General features: G+C 30.7%; 3 protein-coding genes across 3 annotated transcripts; 2 read left to right on the top strand and 1 right to left on the bottom strand.

Moving 5' to 3' along the window:
* Positions 1-3,441: 3,441 nt before the first annotated feature.
* Positions 3,442-4,703, bottom strand: LOC107927354 (dCTP pyrophosphatase 1). The gene is made up of 2 exons (XM_016858418.2): positions 4,501-4,703; positions 3,442-3,891 (listed from the first exon to the last, which is right to left on the bottom strand). The coding sequence occupies exons 1-2, from the start codon at positions 4,609-4,611 to the stop codon at positions 3,595-3,597; spliced, it is 408 nt and encodes a 135-aa protein (XP_016713907.1). The 5' UTR covers positions 4,612-4,703; the 3' UTR covers positions 3,442-3,594.
* Positions 4,704-11,503: 6,800 nt separating this feature from the next.
* LOC107927452 (DEAD-box ATP-dependent RNA helicase 21) lies at positions 11,504-14,374 on the top strand. The gene is given in 3 exon segments (XM_016858504.2): positions 11,504-12,334; positions 12,337-13,674; positions 14,030-14,374. Coding segments are annotated over 2 exon segments (2,049 nt in total). The 5' UTR covers positions 11,504-11,607; the 3' UTR covers positions 13,659-13,674; positions 14,030-14,374.
* Positions 14,375-17,778: 3,404 nt separating this feature from the next.
* LOC107927323 (MACPF domain-containing protein At1g14780) lies at positions 17,779-22,611 on the top strand. Its single transcript, XM_016858387.2, has 7 exons — positions 17,779-18,249; positions 18,725-18,963; positions 19,495-19,696; positions 19,786-19,863; positions 19,963-20,146; positions 20,294-20,460; positions 21,259-22,611. Exons 1-7 carry the CDS (start codon positions 18,001-18,003, stop codon positions 21,952-21,954), a joined length of 1,815 nt encoding a protein of 604 aa, XP_016713876.1. The 5' UTR covers positions 17,779-18,000; the 3' UTR covers positions 21,955-22,611.
* Positions 22,612-22,837: the final 226 nt, after the last annotated feature.

The following is a 22,837-nucleotide window of genomic DNA, read 5'->3' as shown; positions in this document are numbered from 1 at the left end:
AAAAGGGAGCAAATATATGATCATAACATATAATGAGATTGTTCAAAAAAATAATAACACACTTGAAAAGCATAAATTTCATACTTTTCCAAATAATCCCATTCATGCTTTAGTTTTTCTTTGGCATAATGATACATCTTTTGTCAATTTGGTCTTTTTTAGGCTAAATTTAATCATAAACTTTTGTAGTTAAATTTGACCATCAACCTTTCAAAAAAAAGGTTAAATTTTTAAACATTATAGCCTACATAGCAATCCATGCATATTTTATGTTAATTTTTATTTACTTTTTTTAATTTTGAATTTTTAAAATTTTAAATTATTTGTTGACGCGATATATAAGAGTAATATTGACATGTCCACATGATTAAAAAAATTATGTTTCAGCCAGCATTTGTGTTTAAAAAATAATTTGACTCTTTTTAAAAGGTTAATGACAAATTTAACTGAAAAGGAATGAAAATTAAATTGATAAAAGATGTAAATGTTGAGGGCCAAATTTATTATTATTATTTTCTCAAGAACAAAAGAACCTATGAAATATAACCCTAAAAATGGGTGTTCGGTTTTATGCATAGATCTAAGGTTAAGTTCTACGTACTATTACTTCGTGTACTATATTCAAGTTGTAGAATTAATTTTTGTTCTTTAATTTGGTCAATTTTAGTTCTAGCTAAATCGTAGCTATTAAATTTATTAAGTTTTAGTATTTTTAAAATTTGATATAGCAAATATATTATCATATGTGTAATAAAATGTCAACTTACTATTTTCATACATTATTTTCTCGAAAAGCCAAATTGAAATTTCAAAATTCAAAAAGTGTAGGGGCTACGAATTTTCTAATTAGATAACATGGACTGAATCTACAACTTTATGCATAGTACAAGACTAATAGCGAAACTTAACCAAACATATTCAACTACTAGCATTCGAGGAGGACTGAATTTTCAAAATTCGAAATGTACAAGAACTAAAATGGACCAATTCAAAAGCACACAAACTAAGATTGATCAAATTAAAGTACAAGAACTAAATCCATAGTTTATACAAAATATAGGGACTACTATTAGAATTTGACCTAAACTTAAAAGCTTTAAAAAGAAAAAAGGGAAGCTGGCCAAGTCCGGCCTTCAGTACGTTTGATCCCATAAGCGAACAATGAATGATGCATCATTAAACATGGATTTAGGGGGGAATTAAGTTTAAATCTATTTCACATGTATAAATAAATATTTTATTTTAAAATTAAATTTCCTTTTTCTTAATGTGAAGATTTGACAAAAATTTTCAACATCCTCATTGATTATTATTATTTGTATAGATTAAATTATTCTTTTAAAAAATCAATTTATCTAATTTAAGTATTTTATTAGTTATGTTGATTGAGTCTTAACTCGATTGATATGCGCATTGTTGCCAATCAAGAGGACGTGGGCTTGAGTACAATAAAGCACATTATCCTCCTATCTATGGGTTGCGGAGGGGATATGTCTAGTTATAGGCATTGTATCTAAAGGAGCAAATATGATTAGAATCTATAATTAGATTATTCAAAATAAAAGTATATTTAATAAATAAAATTCTATTGCCAGTGGCGAACCTAGGGGGGCTGGCAGGGGCCCGGCCTCTTTTAAAATGGAAAGTTTCCATTTAGGCTCCTTAAAATTTTAAATTTTTAATGGTAAAATTACACTTTGGCCCCCAAAATGATAAAATTTTAATTTATTCCTTTCAAAATGTTATAAAGATATAGGCTATTAAAATGGTAAAATTATATTTTTACTATCGTAAAAATATACAATTTAATTTTGACCCCCAAAAATTTTCTGGTTTCGCCTGTCTTTTTATCTAATATTAAAAAATTTCAATTCAAATTTCAAGCCCTAATGTGGGGACAATTGCCTAATTCAAGCCTTAATGTGGAGACAAGTACTTAGTTAAAACCCCAATTTAAGAATAAATACAAAATTTAAGGACTAATTTGAAAAAAAATTAACCTCAATGCAAAACGATTACCAAAACTCCAAAATGGATAAAAAAAAATCAAACTCATTTAAATTCAAATAATTCAAACCTTAAAAATCAAACTTCTAATAAATTCAAGTATACTACAATTTACACCATTTGCCTACAATAATTGAGACATGTACTTTTACTCTTTTAAGTTAGAGGGTGGGTCCGTCAAATTGGCGACGGAGACACCTTTGAGTCTCTTTAGCCCAATTAATGTTGGATGTAACAATTTCAACGTGCATTTATGTTTTCTCTTTGTTGGCCAATTTTGTCCTACGAAAAACATCAATCAAAGTTGAAAAAGCATAGTTGATAACATAAAGAAGTCGTATATTTCAGCTCCAATGGATGCTTAAGCTTGATGGATACTCTAATTCTAGACCCCAACTTTGACCTCAAATGCCATAACTACATTATATATATTGATACGTAGAAGAATGGATTACAAAAATATCGATTCACCCTGTTTAAGATAAAATGAAATATTAATAAAAATAGTGGTTGAAGTTGTAGCAAGGAAGAAAGAAAAAAGAAGTTAAGCTTGGCCCTTTTCTCAAGCTCCTAGTTTTATCGTCCCATTTTTGAGGTATCACATGACAAGTTAGTATTGGTGGATTAAAGGTAAATGACTTTACACTATAAATTTAAGTAGATCGTCTCACGTAAGATATGGTAATCAAGACTTGATATGATGATTAATGAATAGATTAACCTGTCAGGCAAATTGCTAACCAAGACTGATTTATGTATAAATATATGTATGTTGAACTACGGAATAGTGGGTGACAAAAGTGATTGGTTCATCTTGTTTAGGATAGGACGAAAAATTGATGGTACGAAAGGAGAAAGAAAGAAGTTGAAATCTGACAAAAAAGGATTGAGGTAGATGGTTGCTTACTTTTGATCTTCTACATGTTGCTTATCCCTTATGGACGAATCAAAGGAAAACATCATTATGCTATAAATTTATTAGATGGCACTATAATAGAACCTGATTATCTCATATGATGATCGAGACCTAATATGATAGTTAAATTAATCTGTCAAACAAATTGTGAACCCAGATATTTCCAATGAGAATCCTCTCCATTTGTTTGGAATGTGATATTATATATAGTATAAAACATACACTTCATTTCATGGACATCCTTTCTCAAGAAACCATGAAAGAAATGTTGACATTTCACTGAAAATCAATTCTCTCTCCAGGCTGAAGGCTACACTGCAGTTTACAAGACAGTGACCACAAGCTGCCATAAAAATCTCTGATAAAACACTTTACTATTCAACTATTACTAACTCCAGGCATTAGTGACACGCCACCCCAGATTGTTATCATGCAAACAATATAAAAATAAAAAGCAAAAAACCCCATGTTACAAAAAATAAAAACTAACCAAATCATCCAATAACATGGTACCGAAATTAATTAACTAAGCTCCCTTTCATATATGAAATGATATTAACCATTCAAAATCCAATCCAAGAAAATCTAGTCTCTAAATTACAAAATAAAACCACAACCAAACATCAAAACATCAAACAGGTTCTTTTAGTACTTTAGATGTCACTGTTATTTTAATGTCCCTGATCCTTATCAGCATTATCACCACTGTCACCATTGAATTGCGTGTGCTTTTTAGATGAACCTTTACAAAGCTTGACTGGATATTTAATAGCATTCAACTCCATCTTCCTCAAAGCAGCTTTACCAAGATCAACACCACATATATCAGATAACCTAACAAGGTATAACAATACATCTGATAACTCTTCCCCTAAATGTTGTTTCTCTCCATCTTCCCAACCAGGTAACCCTCTTGGTACTTCGCCTTTCCATTGAAATATCTCAGACAATTCCCCTACTTCTCCCACCTATATAAACAAGCAAAAGGGTGTATATATATATGTATAAACAAGGTGGACTGACAAAAGGGAACACAAAGAACAGATCCAAGATTGTGTTTTTGCAGAGGAAAAAATAAAAGTGGGGTCTTTGACATGATCAGGATTCATATATTTGTGTGGCCCATACAAGTGAGACTCATTTAAGATCAGTGATTCAATAAAACAATACAGATAAAAGAGAAGCAAACAAATGGTACTTGTTTCTACTGTTTTTAACATTACTTTCATGACAATAATTCTTGGAACTCTACAGTTGATGGAATAGCAGTAAAAATCTCTCAGAATCTAAATGTCCAGAATGGGATTTTTAAGACAAACAATAAAAATTTAAACTTTCATAGAGATAACAATGAATAACAACACAAAGCTAACATATTTCTTATAAAACACCACAATACCAAACTGAAGAAAATATGGGTATGGACTTAAAAGAAAAAAGTCTTGAAAAAAGCAATCTAAAGTCAACTTTAAATAAATAATAGATGCAAGATATTGAAATACATACATGGTACATAAAAAAATATTTTAGGGTTTTTTTTTTTTTGCAAGTGTAAGTATTTTCTTTTAAAAAAATACCAGGGCTAATAGGAGATTCCTAGGGCTGTGAAACTGATCCCAGTCTCTTTCCTTTGCAAAGTCAGCCATTTTCTTCTTCAGCTCTTCTAAAGTAACCCCTTCTTGTTCCATAAAGCTTGTTTCTTCAAGGATCAAACAACCCCAAACAAGGGTTTTTGTTTTTGTTTTCTTTTTAATGTTGAAAAAATGAAACAAAAATGAAGGCTTCAAAGCAAAAACACTTATCATTTTATTGGCACTTTTTTTTTTTTTGGAAAATATGTGAAGTGAGGGTAACTACCGGGTATTGCCAGTATAGTAGGGCCCACAATGGTCTTTGACTGACACGTGGCTGTGGAATTGGTCTTTTGGCCTTCGCATTTGCGAGGACCACTTTGTGTATTTTTCTAGTGGGGAAAGAACACATTCTTTTAATTGCAAAAATGTCACTCAAAATAGAGATTATCACATGTTTTTTCTTTCATCTTTCTTTTTTGAAATAAAAAAAATGGAAAAAATGTTTATTTTTAAATAAAAATAAAATAATGGAATTAATAAAGTTAGGTGACTTTTCATTAAAAAAATATAAAAAAGCATGGTACTATATGTGTCAAAAGAAATTATAGTGACAAGAGATTGCATTACACTAACAAGAAAAAGATATGCATGAATACATTTCCATTGAGATATAGTAGACCACCACGTTTTAAATAAGATTTTGAATTTAAATCTTATGGATAGAAACATATTAAAAGCGGATTCGATTTAGCTTTAGGCTATAGTACATTAACGGTTTTAGACAAAAAAATTTGATTTTAGGGTTGAGTGAAACGATTTTGGTGTCCTTAAATAAAGTCTCATATTCAAATCTTGAAAATGAAAAAAAAAATAATGGATGTTAAGCGAAGGCGAAGCTAGAAATTTTTTGTAGATAGAATTGAATTGTATAATTTTATGAGAGCTAAAAAGTAATTTACCCATTTTAATAACTTATATCTTTATAATGTTTAAAAGACTAAATTAAAATTTTATTAGCTTGTAGAGATCAAAGTGTAATTTTATCGTATACCAGCTTAAAATTTTATAAATTTCAAAGAGTCAGATGTTTGATTTCTCATTTTAGGGGAGTTTAGTCGTCGCCCCATGTGTTAAGAGAGTTTTAACTTGTTTAGGAGTCTAATCCAACTCGACTTATAATTTAATCATAGTCTAATATAATTACCAAAAATTAGAAAATCATCCACCAAAAATGAAAAAATATATATATTTTAATTCCATATTACATAATACATATAGCAATAGTAAACTTTTTGTAACTTTCTATGTTAAAAAAATTATGGCAAATCCAAAGGGGCTGGCAGGAGTTTCGGTTTTTCTTAAAATGTAAAATTTTCTATTTAGATTTTTTATAATTTATAAAATTTTAAATTAGTAATGGTAAAATTATATTTTGCCCCAAAAATGATAAAAATTTAATTTAATCATCTAAAAATTATAAAGATATAAACTATTAAAATGATGAAATAATATTTGTACTATCGTAAAAATGTACAATTTAATTCTCACCCAAATAAATTTTTCTAACTTCGCCCCTATATACATGCATATAATGTAATTGTAGGTGTAATTAAGATTACTATATGCATGGTAATATATATATATCTTTAGCGACGAATGGAGCAAAGTTTGTCGCCCATATTGTACGTTGGGTTGTATTGATAGATCACATATAAATGTTACATGAAAGCGACAGGTTGTGCTTCAACAGTGTGGATATATCTTTCCCGATGGCACCGCCATAGGCAAATTCACATCATTTCTTTTATCTTTTGTCTCATACGTGTACTATTTTCAGAAACTTATAGTGACGGAAAAGCAGAAATAGATGATTTACATGGCGAGGAAGAAGCGTATTAGCTTAGCTAACATCCGTTAGAACATTGATTGATTGAGCTGTTCAAATTAATTTTTTTAGTAGTGTATTGTCGTAATCATGTTGAAGAACTATCATTAGATTTCTGAATCGTATTTCATTGAATAAATGATCTCGTTTTAAATTTTGATTTTTCATCAACTATAACATCATTTCTAAATGTCCTAGTATTCGTTTTTTTAATAATCTTATTGTAAATTCTAATTATGCTCTCCTTAACTTATGAATAAAAGGATAATACATTTCAGCGTACTCGAATCCACGTCTTCCTGCATTAATAATAATACTTATACCAATCAAATTAAGACTCAATCGATATTAAAACTTTCAAATTTAAAATGACCCTAATCTAAAATTAATTCTAATAAAAAATAATTTAAAATTTTTAAATTCAGATTAAGCAAACCCAATTAACAATGTAGTCAAAAAGACTACAATGATAAACATCTTCTTGAAATTAAAACTCAATCATTCTGATCAAAAGGCCTAATTAGGTGGAACCAATTTTCAAAACATTAATTTCTTCCCTCAAGCCAAACTAAAATAGCCCCCCAAATCAATTTAAACGTCGACTGATCAACCCCAAGTTCAGTCAAATATTTATATTTTATTATATTTTTTAAAAGTAAAACTTATATTATATTATATAGTAAAATGTGAAAAGGGCGAAGAATGTCGGTTGGAAAGCAAAGAAATAGGGCTTATTAAAGTTTAGGATTTTAAACCCTGTAATAAAAAATATAATTTTATAGAAAATTTTAAAAATCTTCGTACATGTCAGTAGAGTTTTTAGACTCTATAAGTAGGGTGTCTAGAACTATTCATAGTTTCTTCCGAACACATTATAAATTCTAATAATACTTTCTTTAATCCATAAATAAAAAGATAATACATTTTAACGCACTTAAATTTACTTTATTTTACATCAATAATAATATTTATGTCAATTTAATTAAGATTCAATTTACCACTTTTATTATTATATTGTTTACTCTCCAACACATAAATTAATGATAAAAGAGAAAAGAAAGCAAATTAAATGAGCGAAGAATCTGCTTGGAATTACGACTTGTCAAAACCTGGAGATTAAAAGTGTAGGACCATAGAAAGAGTGCAATTATTTATTTATTTATTTAACTTTCTAAAAGATGGGTTTTATTACTTTATTATTTATTTATTTATTATTTATTATTATAATAATAAATTAATAATATCGAGTGATTGACACAAGAGTCAAATTGACTCAAAAGTCACAAGTCATTATCAATATAATTCTAGGCCAATGAAGTAGTGGTAGCCATCATCTCTACTATTTGAATACAAGTTTATTCAAATGCTTCATAATTATTTTAATTATTATTATAATTATATACTAACTATTTAGGTAGAATATCCTAAATTGAAAAGAATTTTCGAACCGGAAGAAGTAGGGAGAAGTGAGGAAGAAAAAACATAGAAATAGAAACTATTTTCAAAACGAAAACGGCTGACCAGAAATAGGGGATTGAAGAAAATACTTCTTCTTCTCTTTTTTTTTAAGGAAAAAGTGGATCCAAGTAAAATCGATCAAATAGAAAAGTTACGAGTGACTAGAAAGAAAAAAAAAAAGGGCGAACTCAACTTTCGTTTTAAAGAGATATTACTGTAAAAATAAACCAGTTTATGAAATTTTTTATTTGGATGGGAATTAAGAAAGTTTGAAGTTAAAAATATTAAAAAAGAAAATAAATATTTATAGTATGAGATTATGTGAATATAAAATTTGAAATTATTTAATTTTTCAAGATTTATAATTCTCCGTTTCAACAACGTCATTTTCAATATTCATGTATAAATTCTCTCTCAAGACATCCAATATTTATTAGTATCTTTAATTAATATTTAATATTTATAAACACTATTTAAGAAAAACCCAAATAATAATAATAATAATAATGAGGGTCTCAATCATACCATTTGGGGAATGGCTGTCTTTTTACTAGTAGATAGTGGCACATTAAGCCTTTCCCATCATTCATGGTAATGCACTAACTAGCTTACAAGCTAAAAATCCAAGAGCAATCACATTTTTAAAATTTCATTTAATAATTTAATTGATTTATTGAGTCTCTTTAAAAAAATTATATTAAATATATATCTCTAACGTTTTCTTTCATTTTCAAACTAAAGTCTCTTTTAAATAAAAGAAATAATTATTTTTTTATTTGAATAATGAAAATTTTTAAATGAGAAAAATATATCAATTATTTGATTTTCTTGTTTTAGAAAGTATGTAAAAAAATTGAACAAAAAATTTTCACTAAAACCTTCGAAATTTTTAAAAATATTAATTAAACCCGAAATTTAATGTGAATATCCGTCAACGATGTCAAATCTAGGTTAAGAGCTAGTTAATCTTTTAGGCTTATAATTTTTTCGTTTGTCAAAATTATACTTAACATCTTTGATTATGATATGATAAAAAAATATGAATTAAATAATATATATAAATTTATAAAAAAAATTAATAAAATTATTAGTTTATTAAAAATTATATCCAATATATGATACCATTCTCCACCATCCGAGCTGACCGACACTCAATAATAATGCTCCATGGGCCATGGCCCTAGGCCCTAAAATTGCTCCATTTTTTTTTTAAATAAGAATTTTAATAATTCCAATCAAATTATGAACTTTTTCGGTATTAAATGATTATATGTAAAATATTTTTTATTGTTTAATAAATTTCTTTGAAAATATTTTCTGGAAGTAATTATTGGTTAAATAAATGTACGTTAGATATTTTATTGACTTTTTTATTATTATTTTTGTATTGAGTTTATTTTATTGTTTGAAAAATACACTTTGCCATGTTTTTGTGTGTATATATTGCAATGTTTTTTTATTATATATAAATACATTAAATTAAACATAAAAATAGTTAAATTTTAAACTGTAGTCATGTGTTTGATAATCATTTTAATTATTTATTTAATATAAAAATTGTAATAAAAAGTGTTGAATGAAATAAATAGGTATATAGTTATTTATCATTTAATGTATAAAATATTAAGTTTATTTTATTTTATTAAAAATTGATAAGATATTCAAATTATCATATTTATTTTTCATCTAAAATTATCCAAAATAATATAAAATATTATATTAATAAGATAAATTAAAAATAAATAATAATTTAAAAATTAATATTTATTTTTATCAAACAACATAATTAGGTTTTGTGCTCATATTTATTAATTTACTAAAATAATTTTTTATTGTAAATTCAGAACTTATGAGATAACTTAAATTTTCAATTTATCAAACACACTCTTAGTTCATGCATATCATATATTCATGTAAATGATACAATGGAAGATCCATGTATTGATGTTAATTTTAGGGTAAACTAAACCCTTAGTCACTAAATTATGGATAAGTTTCCGTTTTGGTCATTTAACTAAAAAAAGTTACAATTTGATCACTAAACTATTCAAAAGTTTTTATTTAAGTCACTTGGTTGTTAAGTTATTTTTTTAAAATAATAAATTTTGCCAGTGAGTTCCAAGTGAAGATTTGATAATCAATACAATGGATCAATACCCATCGATGAGAAAAATAACATATTTTAGATCAAAGTCAATTCAATTACTAGTGTCAGGGATCAGAGAAAAAAGTTGTTTAAATTTTGATTAGTAGATTCATGACGTCCAAAGTTATTTCATGAAAAAAAAAATAAACAGTAGAATAGAAAGAGAAATAGAGCTTTCGATTGGTACAAGCAATGCAAACAGAGAAAACCATATAGCATCGATTTTAATTGCCCAATGACTTAAATGAAAACTTTTGAATAATTCAGTGACCAAATTATAATATTTTTAATTAAATGACCAAAACATAAACTTACCCATAATTTAGTCAGAAACCTACGGAAGAGATCAAGCTAAGCCTTACTATGACTTTAAATCTTGACGAGGATCTTGTAGCCTTGGGCCTTAACCATGTTGATTTTTTGAAGATTGGTTTACAAATCTAGCTCAATTATGCAAGCGCCATAACAATGTGAGAAATGCACATCTTTAGTCGGCTATAAGATAGATAATTTGTCTTATCTTGGAGGATCATATCCATGTTTTGCTTTACACCACCGCTTTCCCTCTCCTAGGCCTAACATTCATACATAAGGTCTCAACTTACCACATATTTTTAGATAAATTACACTTGTAATCACTTAATTATTAGTAATTTCTTTCACTATTTAATTATGAAAAGTTATAAAAAAATTACTAAACTATTCGATTTTTTCTTTTTTTGGTCACTAACGGTTAAAAGGCGGATGGAAAGATTTTTAAAATTGACATAATAACAACTTCAACCATTAATATTTATACGTGTTAATTTAGTCTTAATTCTAAAAAAAATAATCCTCAACGTTTACACATTTTATACTTTCATCTCTTTTTTCCTTTCCAATTTTATTATTCTTTGCGACTCTTTCACCTAAAAAACTAAAAAAACTATTAATTAAATTTGATCAGAAATATACCAAAAATAAAAACAGCCGATAATCCAATATAATAATTTTTATATTTTAAAATTAACCCTCAATGTCATTAATTTTTTTATATCAAGAAAAACTGACACAATATATAAAGGTTGACGGTTAAAGTTACTATTATGTCAATTTTAGAAGTGGTCAAGTTATCTTTTTGTTAATAATTTAACTACTAGTGACCAAAAAAGAAGATTCTCAATAGTTTGGTGGCAGAAAAGAAAAATTAAATAGTTAGGTGACCATTTTGTAACTTGCCATAGTTGGATAACTAAAAAAGAAATTTATGAATAGTTGGATGACTACCAATGTAATTTACCCTTTTATTTTTTTTTCCTTCAAATGCAAAAATTATGGATTTTTTATTACAATATTGTAATAATAAAAAAATACAAAACACCATTTCAATATTGTAATATAAAAGAGAGTTTTTTACAATATTGTAAAACTGAAGAGATGATAAATTTCTAATTTAGCCTCATATTTTATAAATACAAGGGACCAAAACCAAAATTTAACCAAATTCTAAAATAAAACTTGGATAGGAAGCAAAATTTACGATCAAAACCTCGAAATTCATCATTGGAGTATCTTCAGTACCTCATATTTGCTTTCCTCTGCAACTTTACCAATTTGAAAGCCGTCGTCTTCTTCAGAAGCCATGAACAACAACAATCCTCCAAAACCCGTGTTTTTAACCAAAGCCCAACGCGAACAGTTAGCCCTTCAACGCCTCGAGGAGCAACGCGCCCAACAGAAACGCCGCATCGAAGACATCCGTTCCGCCAATGGCGCCGCCAATAACCGTTCCGATTCTTCTTCTGGTAAACCCACTTCTGATTCTTCCGACCGACGCGACCGGGAACGGCAGCGTGAGAGGGATCGAGAGTCCGAGCGGAGGAACCGTGAGCGCGAACGGGAGGAGGAAGCCAAGGCGCGGGAACGGGCGAGGTCGGAGAAGTTAGCGGAGAGGGAAAGGGAGAAGGAATTGGATGCGATTAAAGAGCAATATCTCGGATCGAAGAAGCCCAAGAAAAGGGTTATTAAACCTAGTGAGAAATTTAGGTTTTCTTTCGATTGGGAAAACACGGAAGATACTTCCAGGGATATGAATTCTTTGTATCAAAACCCTCATGAGGCTCAGCTTTTGTTTGGGAGAGGGTTTAGAGCTGGGATGGATCGGAGAGAACAGAAGAAGTTAGCGGCTAAGAACGAAAAGGAGATGAGAGAAGAAATTAGGAAAAAAGATGGGGTTGAAGAGAAACCAGAGGAAGCTGCGGCACAGAGGTTAAAAGAAGAAGCAGCGAATACTTATGATACTTTTGATATGAGGGTCGATAAGCATTGGTCTGATAAGAAGCTTGAGGAAATGACTGAAAGAGATTGGAGGATTTCAGAGAAGATTTTAATATTTCCTATAAAGGGTCGAAAATACCACGCCCAATGAGGAGTTGGAGTGAGAGTAAATTGACTGCCGAGTTATTGAAAGCAGTGGAAAGAGTTGGGTATAAGAAGCCTTCACCTATACAAATGGCGGCTATTCCTTTGGGGTTGCAACAAAGGGATGTAATTGGGATTGCAGAGACAGGATCAGGTAAGACTGCTGCTTTTGTTTTGCCTATGTTAGCTTATATATCTAGATTACCTCCTATGAGTGAAGAGAATGAAGCTGAGGGGCCTTATGCTGTTGTAATGGCTCCGACTCGTGAACTTGCTCAACAAATTGAGGATGAAACTATGAAGTTTGCACATTATTTAGGTATTAAGGTTGTTTCAATTGTTGGTGGTCAGTCAATAGAGGAACAAGGGTTTAGGATTAGACAAGGTTGTGAGGTTGTTATTGCGACCCCTGGTCGTTTGCTCGATTGTTTAGAGAGGCGGTATGCGGTGTTGAATCAGTGTAATTATGTGGTTCTTGATGAAGCTGATAGGATGATAGATATGGGTTTTGAACCCCAAGTTGTAGGTGTATTGGATGCTATGCCATCTAGTAATTTGAAACCGGAGAATGAAGATGAAGAGCTTGATGAAAAAAGGATATATCGGACTACTTATATGTTTAGTGCTACAATGCCTCCAGCTGTTGAGAGGCTAGCTAGGAAATATTTAAGGAATCCTGTTGTGGTCACCATTGGTACTGCTGGAAAGGCTACCGATTTAATTTCTCAACACGTGATGATGGTGAAGGAATCAGAGAAGTATCCTAGATTACAGAAGTTGCTCGATGAGCTTGGGGATAAGACCGCAATTGTGTTTGTCAATACCAAGAAGAATGCTGATACTATTTCAAAGAATCTTGATAAGTCTGGTTATAAAGTAACAACTTTGCATGGTGGAAGGTCACAGGAGCAGAGAGAAATTAGCCTTGAGGGTTTTAGGGCCAAGAGATTCAATGTCCTTGTGGCTACAGATGTTGCAGGTCGTGGAATTGATATTCCAGATGTGGCTCATGTAATAAACTATGATATGCCTGGTAATATTGAAATGTATACGCATCGTATTGGAAGAACGGGACGTGCAGGGAAGACTGGTGTGGCTACAACATTTTTGACTCTTCACGACACCGATGTCTTCTTCGATCTCAAGCAGATGCTTGTTCAAAGTGGCAGCCCTGTGCCTCATGAGCTGGCAAAGCATGAGGCTTCTAAATTCAAACCAGGAACAATACCTGATAGACCTCCTAGACGCAATGACACTGTTTTTGCTCACTGAGAAGCTCTGTACTATGGTATTTTAGTTGCCAAATTTTCTTTCGTTGCTGCTTACAAGTGATTGCTTTTGTACTTTTATCGCAGCATTTGAAAGTGGTATTTGCTGACTTTGCCTTTACTTGCTGCTACAATTGCTGATCATAGCAAAAGTAACATTTTGAACTATTTTTAATTTCTGGTATTTGATTAAAATTATATATATCTTGTCTGGGATTGTAACATTTATAACTGCTATAATGGTATGTGGCTTGTTTGGCTGTATTATGTATGCAAAACTTTCATTCGTGATTTGCATGAGAATTTGAACGACTATCCCTTCATTTATTATGCTTGTGAGTTGTGACAGATTGACAAAATTACTGCCTTTTTTAGCAGTTAGTGAGAAACCGGGAACACAAGCAACAGGAGGAAGCTGAAGTGCAAGAGCGGGTGAGGCTGTGGAAGTTAGTGAGAAATTCGGATTTTGTTTAGGCTTATCACTTCAATTGCTGCTACTATGCTACATAGTCACTCGAGGAGTGAGTATTACTTGATCATAGAAAGATGATTAAAGATGTATCATTGTGATGGTTGAAGTAGCCCATTTATGCTGAGATTATCCTTCAAAGGAAAATTAGAGGTAAAAGTATTATGGAGATTCCTGTATTGGGAGTTAGATTGTATTTTGTCTCTTTTACCCTTAAAATAAGTAAATTAGTCTTTGTATATTAGATCTAAGAGCAAACTAGTACTTTCAATTAATATTTTTTTTATTTTTTAGTGTTAAAAATTGGTATATCTGGCATAATAATTAGATAATTACACGTGATGTGTTACATATACCTTACAATGATGTACAAAAACTAGTTTTTAACAGAATTAAAAGAAAATTTAATGAAAAAATCAGTTTGTTCTTTGACCTTATGTACAAGGGTTGATTTAGCTTTTTTTTTGTTAAAAAATAGGGTAAAATGTAATTTGACAACTAGTACAAAAGTTTTTGTGGTACTTCAACTAAAATTAGAAGTTTATAGTGTGTTTATAGTGTGTTCTAGGAGCAAAGAGTTGCGTGTCTCTTTAGAATTTAGGAAATGCTTTAGTTCTGGGCTCCTTGACTTGTTTTTGTTACACATATGCTTTGCCATCAGGTTCTAGGAGCAAAGAGTTGCGTGTCTCTTTAGAATTTAGGAAATGCTTTAGTTCTGGGCTCCTTGACTTGTTTTTGTTACACATATGCTTTGCCATCAGGTCACCTTCGCCTGTTCCTCCAAGTCATAGGTAACATGCAACCTAATCACTCTTGTCACTTCGACAAAATATCTATCGCTTGTGACTCCTACTTGGTCATCTCATGTCACATTACTTATCTAACAAGAAATCAACTGGCCTATTAAGAGACAACACATGGCAGGGGAGATCAAACCCATATTTATTCTTCCGTCAACCTTAAAGCTACGGCATTGGCAGACATTTCTCTCCTGTCTCCAATAGTGTCATCCTGTTCCTTTCCCTCTTGGTGAAGCTGAATTGTGTGTTTTGAGAATGTCTTTATTTTTTCCTCCATTTTTCAGACCAAAATTTGGCAGGATCCTTTTATGGATGGATCACTTTGACCAAATTGACTATGTACTGTTTATTGTTTTAATTGACAATTTGTTGGGTTAATAAATGTAGACAGGTTGGAGCTAACAGGGTAGTTAAATGTAGGCAATGTACATACACTTGTGTTTGGACATGGGAGACTCCTTTCTCTGTATAGTGCCGTGTTTGCTTTGCATTGTGAAATGTGGTTGCTGAGAATAAAAAATTATAAAATAAACACAGCATGTGCTATTTATTACCAGCAAAGATTAGATGTTAATTAGAGTTTAATGTGAAAACAAGTACTTTGGTACTACATCACATGTTAAATGTGAAAATTTTTAAGCAAATAAACTATATTAGTAGTGAACCAATTATGATTTTTCTTTTTGTCGTTAAATTATAAAAAGTTATAAAATAACTACTTAATTATTATTAACTTTTTTTTTAGTTACTCTGAAAAGTTACAATCTATTATTCCATTTGTCTCTTTTAGTTACTCAACTATTTTAGATTTTGGGTGTTTTTATTTTTACAATGGATGAGCAATCTTTACTATAGTTTACTTAATTTTTTAACTTCACAAGTAGTGTATCGTCTCATTTAAACTAGATTATATAGTATCCACGTGCTTTGAAATTAAAAGAGTAAGCATTTTTTAGGGCATTGGTTGAATTTTTTTAATTTTTATAACTACATTTAAAAATAAAATATAATCGTGTTAGGTTATTGTACTTATTGGTAATCTTACATTTTATATTTGCATAAATATATTTATATAGTTGAGGTATATTTATGTATTATATATGAAAAATATTATAAAAATACCGATGACCTAAAATGATACTACAAAATGTACTAATATCAATATGTATTAGTACCAAAGTACAATATATGCCTATCGACACGATACTGACTATCTTCATTTAAGTATTTATGGTGCGTTATTTTATTATTGAATCTTACTCTCAATAATAATGTAAGATTCTCGAATTATATTCTCTTATTTGAACTCAAAATATTATTTAATCTTATAATTTCAATAACGGTAAGATTTAATAATATAGAGGGTAATTTTAATCCTAAATCTTAAATCATATAAGATTCTCATAATAATATTGATTTTATGACAATTTAATCCTTTATTTTTATAATTTTGCTCCATTATGGCTTATTTCCTTTTTTTTCCTTTTTTTTCTATTATTTGTGACAACTTAGACATTACTAAAATAGATGAAATTAAGGAACTAGTTTCGTTAAATAGAATAAGATTTATTTTCTTTTTTCAAAATGGATAACCTTCAATTATATATTTGAATTAAATCCACTTCAATTATTTATATTTAATAAAATATACTTTTAACCAAATAAATATATTTGATAATACCTTAAATAATCTTACATTCTCATAAACTTATTTCTTAATTGAATAATATAAGGTTACAGTAAGGTGAAACTTATTTAATAAATTAAAGATTAAATTACTCAGTTTCATATTTTATTAAAAAATATTTTTTATATTTTAATTCAGTCTTTTAGGATAATAATTCTTCAATATTTTAAGAATTATGTAATATCTTAGAAATTATTTAATGTTTTAAGTATTATTTAATGTTTTTATTGAGTTACATAATTTCATTAGGTTTCAAGATATTTTATGAATTATTATTAATTTTTTGAAGTAATTTTCCATTTCATTTCAGAATTTTTGATATTATAATATTTAACAATTTTTTTTTGGTATCACAAAGATCTGACCGACGCTATAATTTTAGAGAAGGTGAACATCCGACTAATAGGTCATATTTTGGAGTTCAAAATATTTTGGGTAAATTACAATAGAGGTTATCAAACAATGGTTTTCTTTTTCCATTTTATCACCAATTATTATTAAATTTCTTTTTGGTCACCTAATTATGAAAAATTATAAAATAGTCCGGTGACTATTCAATTGTCTTTTTTGATCATTAACTAGCTAATGTATTATGTAAAAATAGAAACATCCAAAAATTCAAGAGGTGACCAAAAAAGATAAAATTAAATAGTTAAATGACTATTTTATAGTTTTTCATAATTGGGTGACTATTAATGTAATTTATTCTAATATTTTTCAATGTAATACTTTTCAAATTCTTTTTCAATGTCATATCACCAAATAGAACCCACATACTTTGAAGATTTGAGTAAGTAGGCCGATTTTGGAGAGAATGAAATCACGTCCAGTAAGAAGTGTTTTCTGAAAATGCTTCTAGTTGGACACGCTTTCTAGACATGTAAACTATACTGAAATTTACTGCCAAATGTGCAGACGTTACGCCCAACTAAACACTCTTTTACATATTCTCTCCAAAATAAACTTATTTATTTAAATCTTGAAAAAATCTATTTGACCAATTAAAAAAATCAACATATATTGCGGATAAATAAAATGTATCATTTTTTACCATGAAAATTCCTTTCATATTTTTGCCCTTTTGAATGTTAAAATTCCATTCATATTCAATCCTCGTTAAAAGGGAATTTAAATAGAAAACCTGTTTGTCAACGCCTTAACGTCTCTGTCTCTCTTCCTTCATCAACCTACTCAAGTAAATATCCTTTGTCTTTTTCGTTCATTCACCTTCTATATATACTACAATTCAAATATGGCATACAACAATACAGTTGACCCTCTAATTTTTGTACTATACCTATCCATTTCTCCCCCCCCAAAAAAAAAATCTACCCAAAGCTCCAATTCTATACCCAAAGCTGCTGTTATTGTGATTTTTTGAGTTCTGGGTATGGAAGAAACAGAGAAACCAATAGAGGTATTAGCTATGGAAGCGTTGGGAAAAGGGTACGATATAACTGGAGATTTCAGATTGAAATATGCTAAAGGAACAAGGCTATTGGTGCTTGATGAAACCAACAAACGAGACATTGTTTTCCCAGGTGCTGCTGCTTTTACTATGAAAGATGTTTCTCAAGATATTCGTCTTGATAAAGGCGATCGTATTCGTTTCAAATCTGATGTTCTTGAATTCAATCAGGTCTGGGATTTTTTTTAAGCATGTTATTTTGAAAAATCCAACTCTGGGATTTTATTTTAGTTTTTGCTTTGATTCCTTGATTTGATCCATGGATTTGTTTTTGTTTTGTAATTTTATGGTTTGGGTCAAAAAATAAAAGGAGCTAATACTAGTCTCGAGTGGCCAGCTTGTGTTCTAAGGTTACTTCAACTTGTTGGTTTGAATAAGTGTACAATTTTGACTAGGAAAAAGAGGCTGAGTTCATGAATTCTTAAATAAAAATAACAACTAGCTTGAGGTTAACTAATTGATAATAATGGCTGATATTAATCAGATAGCTACTGTCTATCCTGCTGAAAACTTCTGTAACCTTAACGATGAAGAAATTGGAAAAAGAAAAGGCTAGAAAAGTATATAGAATTATGCAATTTGTTCAGTTTGGTGTTTTATTGATGTTGTACCTTACATTTGTTCCAAAATCTTATTTCTCTTACAGATGTCTGAGTTACTTAATCAGAAGTCTTCTATACAAGGAAAAGTTCCTTCAGGGTATCTTAACAGTATTTTCGATTTGAGTGGAAATTGGCTTCATGATGCTGCAGACACCAAAAATCTCGCTTTCGATGGTTACTTTATTTCGTTGTATTATTTACACCTTACAGCATCACCACTTGTGCTAAATGACAGAGTTAAGAAGTCTGTTCCACCTCATTGGGATCCAGCAGCCTTGTCTAGGTAACTTTTCCACATATTGTCTGCACATTTTTGGCATTAACAATCATATGGATTATCCGGATGCTTTTTGAATGAATGAAGAAATAGTACTGGTGACCCCACTTTATAAACGCTTACCTATGTTAAAGAAAATATATTATTGTTATGCTGAACTAAAGTGGTTCTCAACTGGTTAGGTCGATCATGTGGACGCATGCTGTAAAAATATTGTGTAACTAATTATATACGGGATGATGAAGGAGCTGCAATTTGTGTTTTCAACTTTCTTATGCAATTTTAGCTAATTTCTAAACATTTTCTCTCAAAGAAGTAGAATTCTGTTTATTGATCATTAGATTGAACTTTCGGCATATAAACTGTTACATAATTGTGCTTCTATTGCAAATGTCTGACTTGCCTAATTGAAAAATTTTGAGACAAGGATAAGTTACTCGAGTCCATCGTAAAGTTATAAAATTGCTGCTGCTGCTGTTGTTGTCAATAGTTGTAGTATAATATGCAGTATATATCTAATAATTTGTGTTTTGGCAGGTTCATACAGACATATGGCACACACATAATAGTCGGTATGGCTATCGGTGGTCAAGATTTAATATGTGTCAGGCAAAACTCTTCCTCTACAATTCCTACGTCCGAGCTTAGAGGGTATTTGGAGGACCTTGGAGATGTTATGTTTTCAGACGGGAAAAGCCCTTCATTAATACAGAGAAAGTCAAGAGATGGCAAACAAAAAGTATAAGCACCTCATTTATATTTAAGGGCCCTTTCTTCTTTTGTTTGGTAAACACTGATATTTTTACTAAATGCCGTATATTTATGTAGGTTCCCGACGTCTTTAACCGCATTTTGCAGTCAAGCACCATGCAGTTGGCTAGCATTGCAGAAACATCGAGCAAAGACGTGAGTTTAGAATTTTGAGTTTTATGTTATATGTGATTTTCTTTTAAATTAATCATTACGATCCATGAATTATTTACTTTATTTTGTTTTCAACTTTAGGGACTCACTATCATTTGCTCGAAAAGAGGAGGAAATGTGTTCTTGCATAGCCACTCGAACTGGCTCCAGACAGTACCTGCCAAGCCAGAAGGAATTTTGTTCAAGTTTGTACCAATTACTTCTCTTCTGACAGGGATTCCTGGAAGTGGATATCTTAGTCATGCAATCAACTTGTATCTTCGTTGTAAGTATTCCCTTGCATTTCCTGAGTAACGGGACAGTGCTAGTAAAAAATATCTGTTACTCAAACTTGGGTGTTGGGGGTTTTTCAACAATATGTTTGCAAATGATTTGTTTTTATTGTACTTTAACTTACTGAATTTGTATGTAGACAAGCCCACTCCCGAGGATTTACGGTATTTTTTGGAGTTTCAAGTTCCACAACAATGGGCCCCTATGTTCTGTGGCCTGCCACTTAGACATCAGACAAGAAAAGCTTCTTGCCCCTCCCTGCAATTCACTTTCCTGGGTCCTACGTTACATGTCAACTCTACACAGGTAGTCATCGTAGAACCAAAATATGCAATTCGTGAAGGCGGTGTGCAAATATGTTCTTGTTATAAGCAATGAACTAGATAACCGAAAATCATATGATAGCATATGAACCCAACTTAACTAAAACCTCTATGAGCGACATGCTAGTGTAGATAATGCTGAAAATAAGACAAACATCGCTGCATTGTTTTGCTTGAAATGAATATACGAGTGTAGTACTCATGTTGCTCCAACTCTTCATTTAAGTATTTGTATCTGACACTAGTATTTGATAGGTTTTTAGACATGGTATGGTCAAAGGACCTTCAAATGCATGCAAAAAGTTAAAAAACACTCGCAACCGAGTCTAAGTAGCATGGTCAACAAATTTTTTAATGGCCTAAATGTGTTTTAGAAAGTGGAGTTGACTTGCTTTTTGGAAGTGGAAGTTGCATTGAATATTTTATTGGTAATAACATTACAACTTATCTGTTTAAACTGTCATATTCTATTCCATGATTGCATTTTCTGGTAATCTGGTAGGTAATGGAGTTGAGTCATTAGTGGAAGTTGATTTTGATTTCGATCTTTTTTATCGGTAAATGAGTAAAATGTCTTTTACATATGAACTCTTTGTGACATGGCTTTGCAAGCATTCGTCTGTAGTTTTACATTCCTATTCCATCCTGCATGTATGTATACGTAGGCACGTATATATTCGCCTATAGTTTGTTATGGTGTATTTTGCATCCATGTTAACGTCGGATTCCCTGTTGTTACTATATGATAAACTTACAGTGATTCTCTTTTGTTCTATTTCAGGTTACAAGCGAGTTAAAACCTGTAGTTGGCCTCCGGTTGTATCTAGAAGGAAAAAAATGCAACCGGTTGGCATTACATGTGCTGCATCTTTCAAGCCTCCCGGGTATAATGGCATTCACATCAAGCAAACCTAGTCAATGGCGAGGTTCCGATGACTACAAGTCCAGTGATCAATTTTTAGAGCCAGTCAGATGGAAACGATACTCGAATGTATGCACATCCCTCGTTAAGTACGATCCTAACTGGTTGCAAGAAGTTTCAGGTGGTGTTTTTATCGTAACCGGTGCACAGCTTATCAGCAAAGGGAAGTGGCCAAAGACGGTTTTGCATCTCCGTCTGCTTTACACTCATATACCCCACTGCACAATCAGGAAAACTGAGTGGGCAGTTGCGCCTGACACTTCCCGTAAGGGTAGTTTCCTTACGAATCTAAGCATGACTTTTTCATTCACCCAAGGGACAGCCATGACTGGACAACAGAAACAAACTCCGACTGCACTTAATTCGGGTGTATATCCCGATGGTCCACCAGAACCGATTCGATCGAAAAAACTGCTGAAATATGTAGATATATCTGAGGTTGTACGTGGTCCACATGATGCTCCAGGACACTGGTTGGTAATTGCAGCTAAACTAGTCAATGAGAGTGGTAAGATTAACTTACAAGTGAAGTTTGCATTATTAGATTATCCATGAAATTTTGATTTCTTTTTTTTTTTTTCATATGAGAAAATTTAAGCTTTTATTGTATATAATAGATTGAGATTGATATATATTTTACAATAAAAAAGTAAAAGAGAGAGAGAGAGAGAGAGAGATTGATTTCATAGGTTCCATTAGTCCCTTTGTCCAAGCTTTTGAGTAGAGGTGATGATGACCATGATTCAGTTTCAAAAGATTCTATATCCCAAGTACAAATTGAACTAACTCGGTTCAGCCAAATTTTTAAATTTAATTTAATTATTAAAAATAAAAAAATAACAATTTTTGTACCAAATGGCCTAATTGTACTAAAAATAGTTCTCGTCTCAACAACCACATTGAGATGACCACATTTTCTCGGTGTAACGTCGGCTGACGGTATGTAATGTCTCGATGTCGAGTGGCCTGATGTTATGACATGACAAACTGTTTGATGACGTCACGACGTGGAGAAGGTGAATTCACGACATTGGTCTTGAATTTTCAAAATTTTACAATTCGATTCTATTTCGTGTTCGAGTTAATAAAAGAGCTTTCATAAGCTCAATTAAGGCTTGGATTTAATTGTGTACTATAATATCTAGGTGTTAATGATATTATTAAATATTTGAATGATTTATTTATGATATACTTGATCTAGAATTTTAAAAATGTTGCAAAGAGGTCCCTATTCGATTTTGGGTTGATTTTAAAGTATTTGTATGCTAATATAAGACCCGGGAAAGAATGTTCATGATATTCAATGTTGTATTACTATTGATTGCATGAATGATGATGTGAAGTGATGATTTTACTGTGAATTTGTCAATAGTTGTTCCAACAACGACTGTAGCATTTCACAGCTCAGACCTGACAATAACGTAGGACGAGGGGTGTT

The sequence above is a fragment of the Gossypium hirsutum genome, chromosome A02 (assembly GCF_007990345.1).
Source record: "Gossypium hirsutum isolate 1008001.06 chromosome A02, Gossypium_hirsutum_v2.1, whole genome shotgun sequence".
Classification (NCBI taxonomy): domain Eukaryota; kingdom Viridiplantae; phylum Streptophyta; class Magnoliopsida; order Malvales; family Malvaceae; genus Gossypium; species Gossypium hirsutum.
This window is presented reverse-complemented; position numbering and strand designations above follow the sequence as displayed.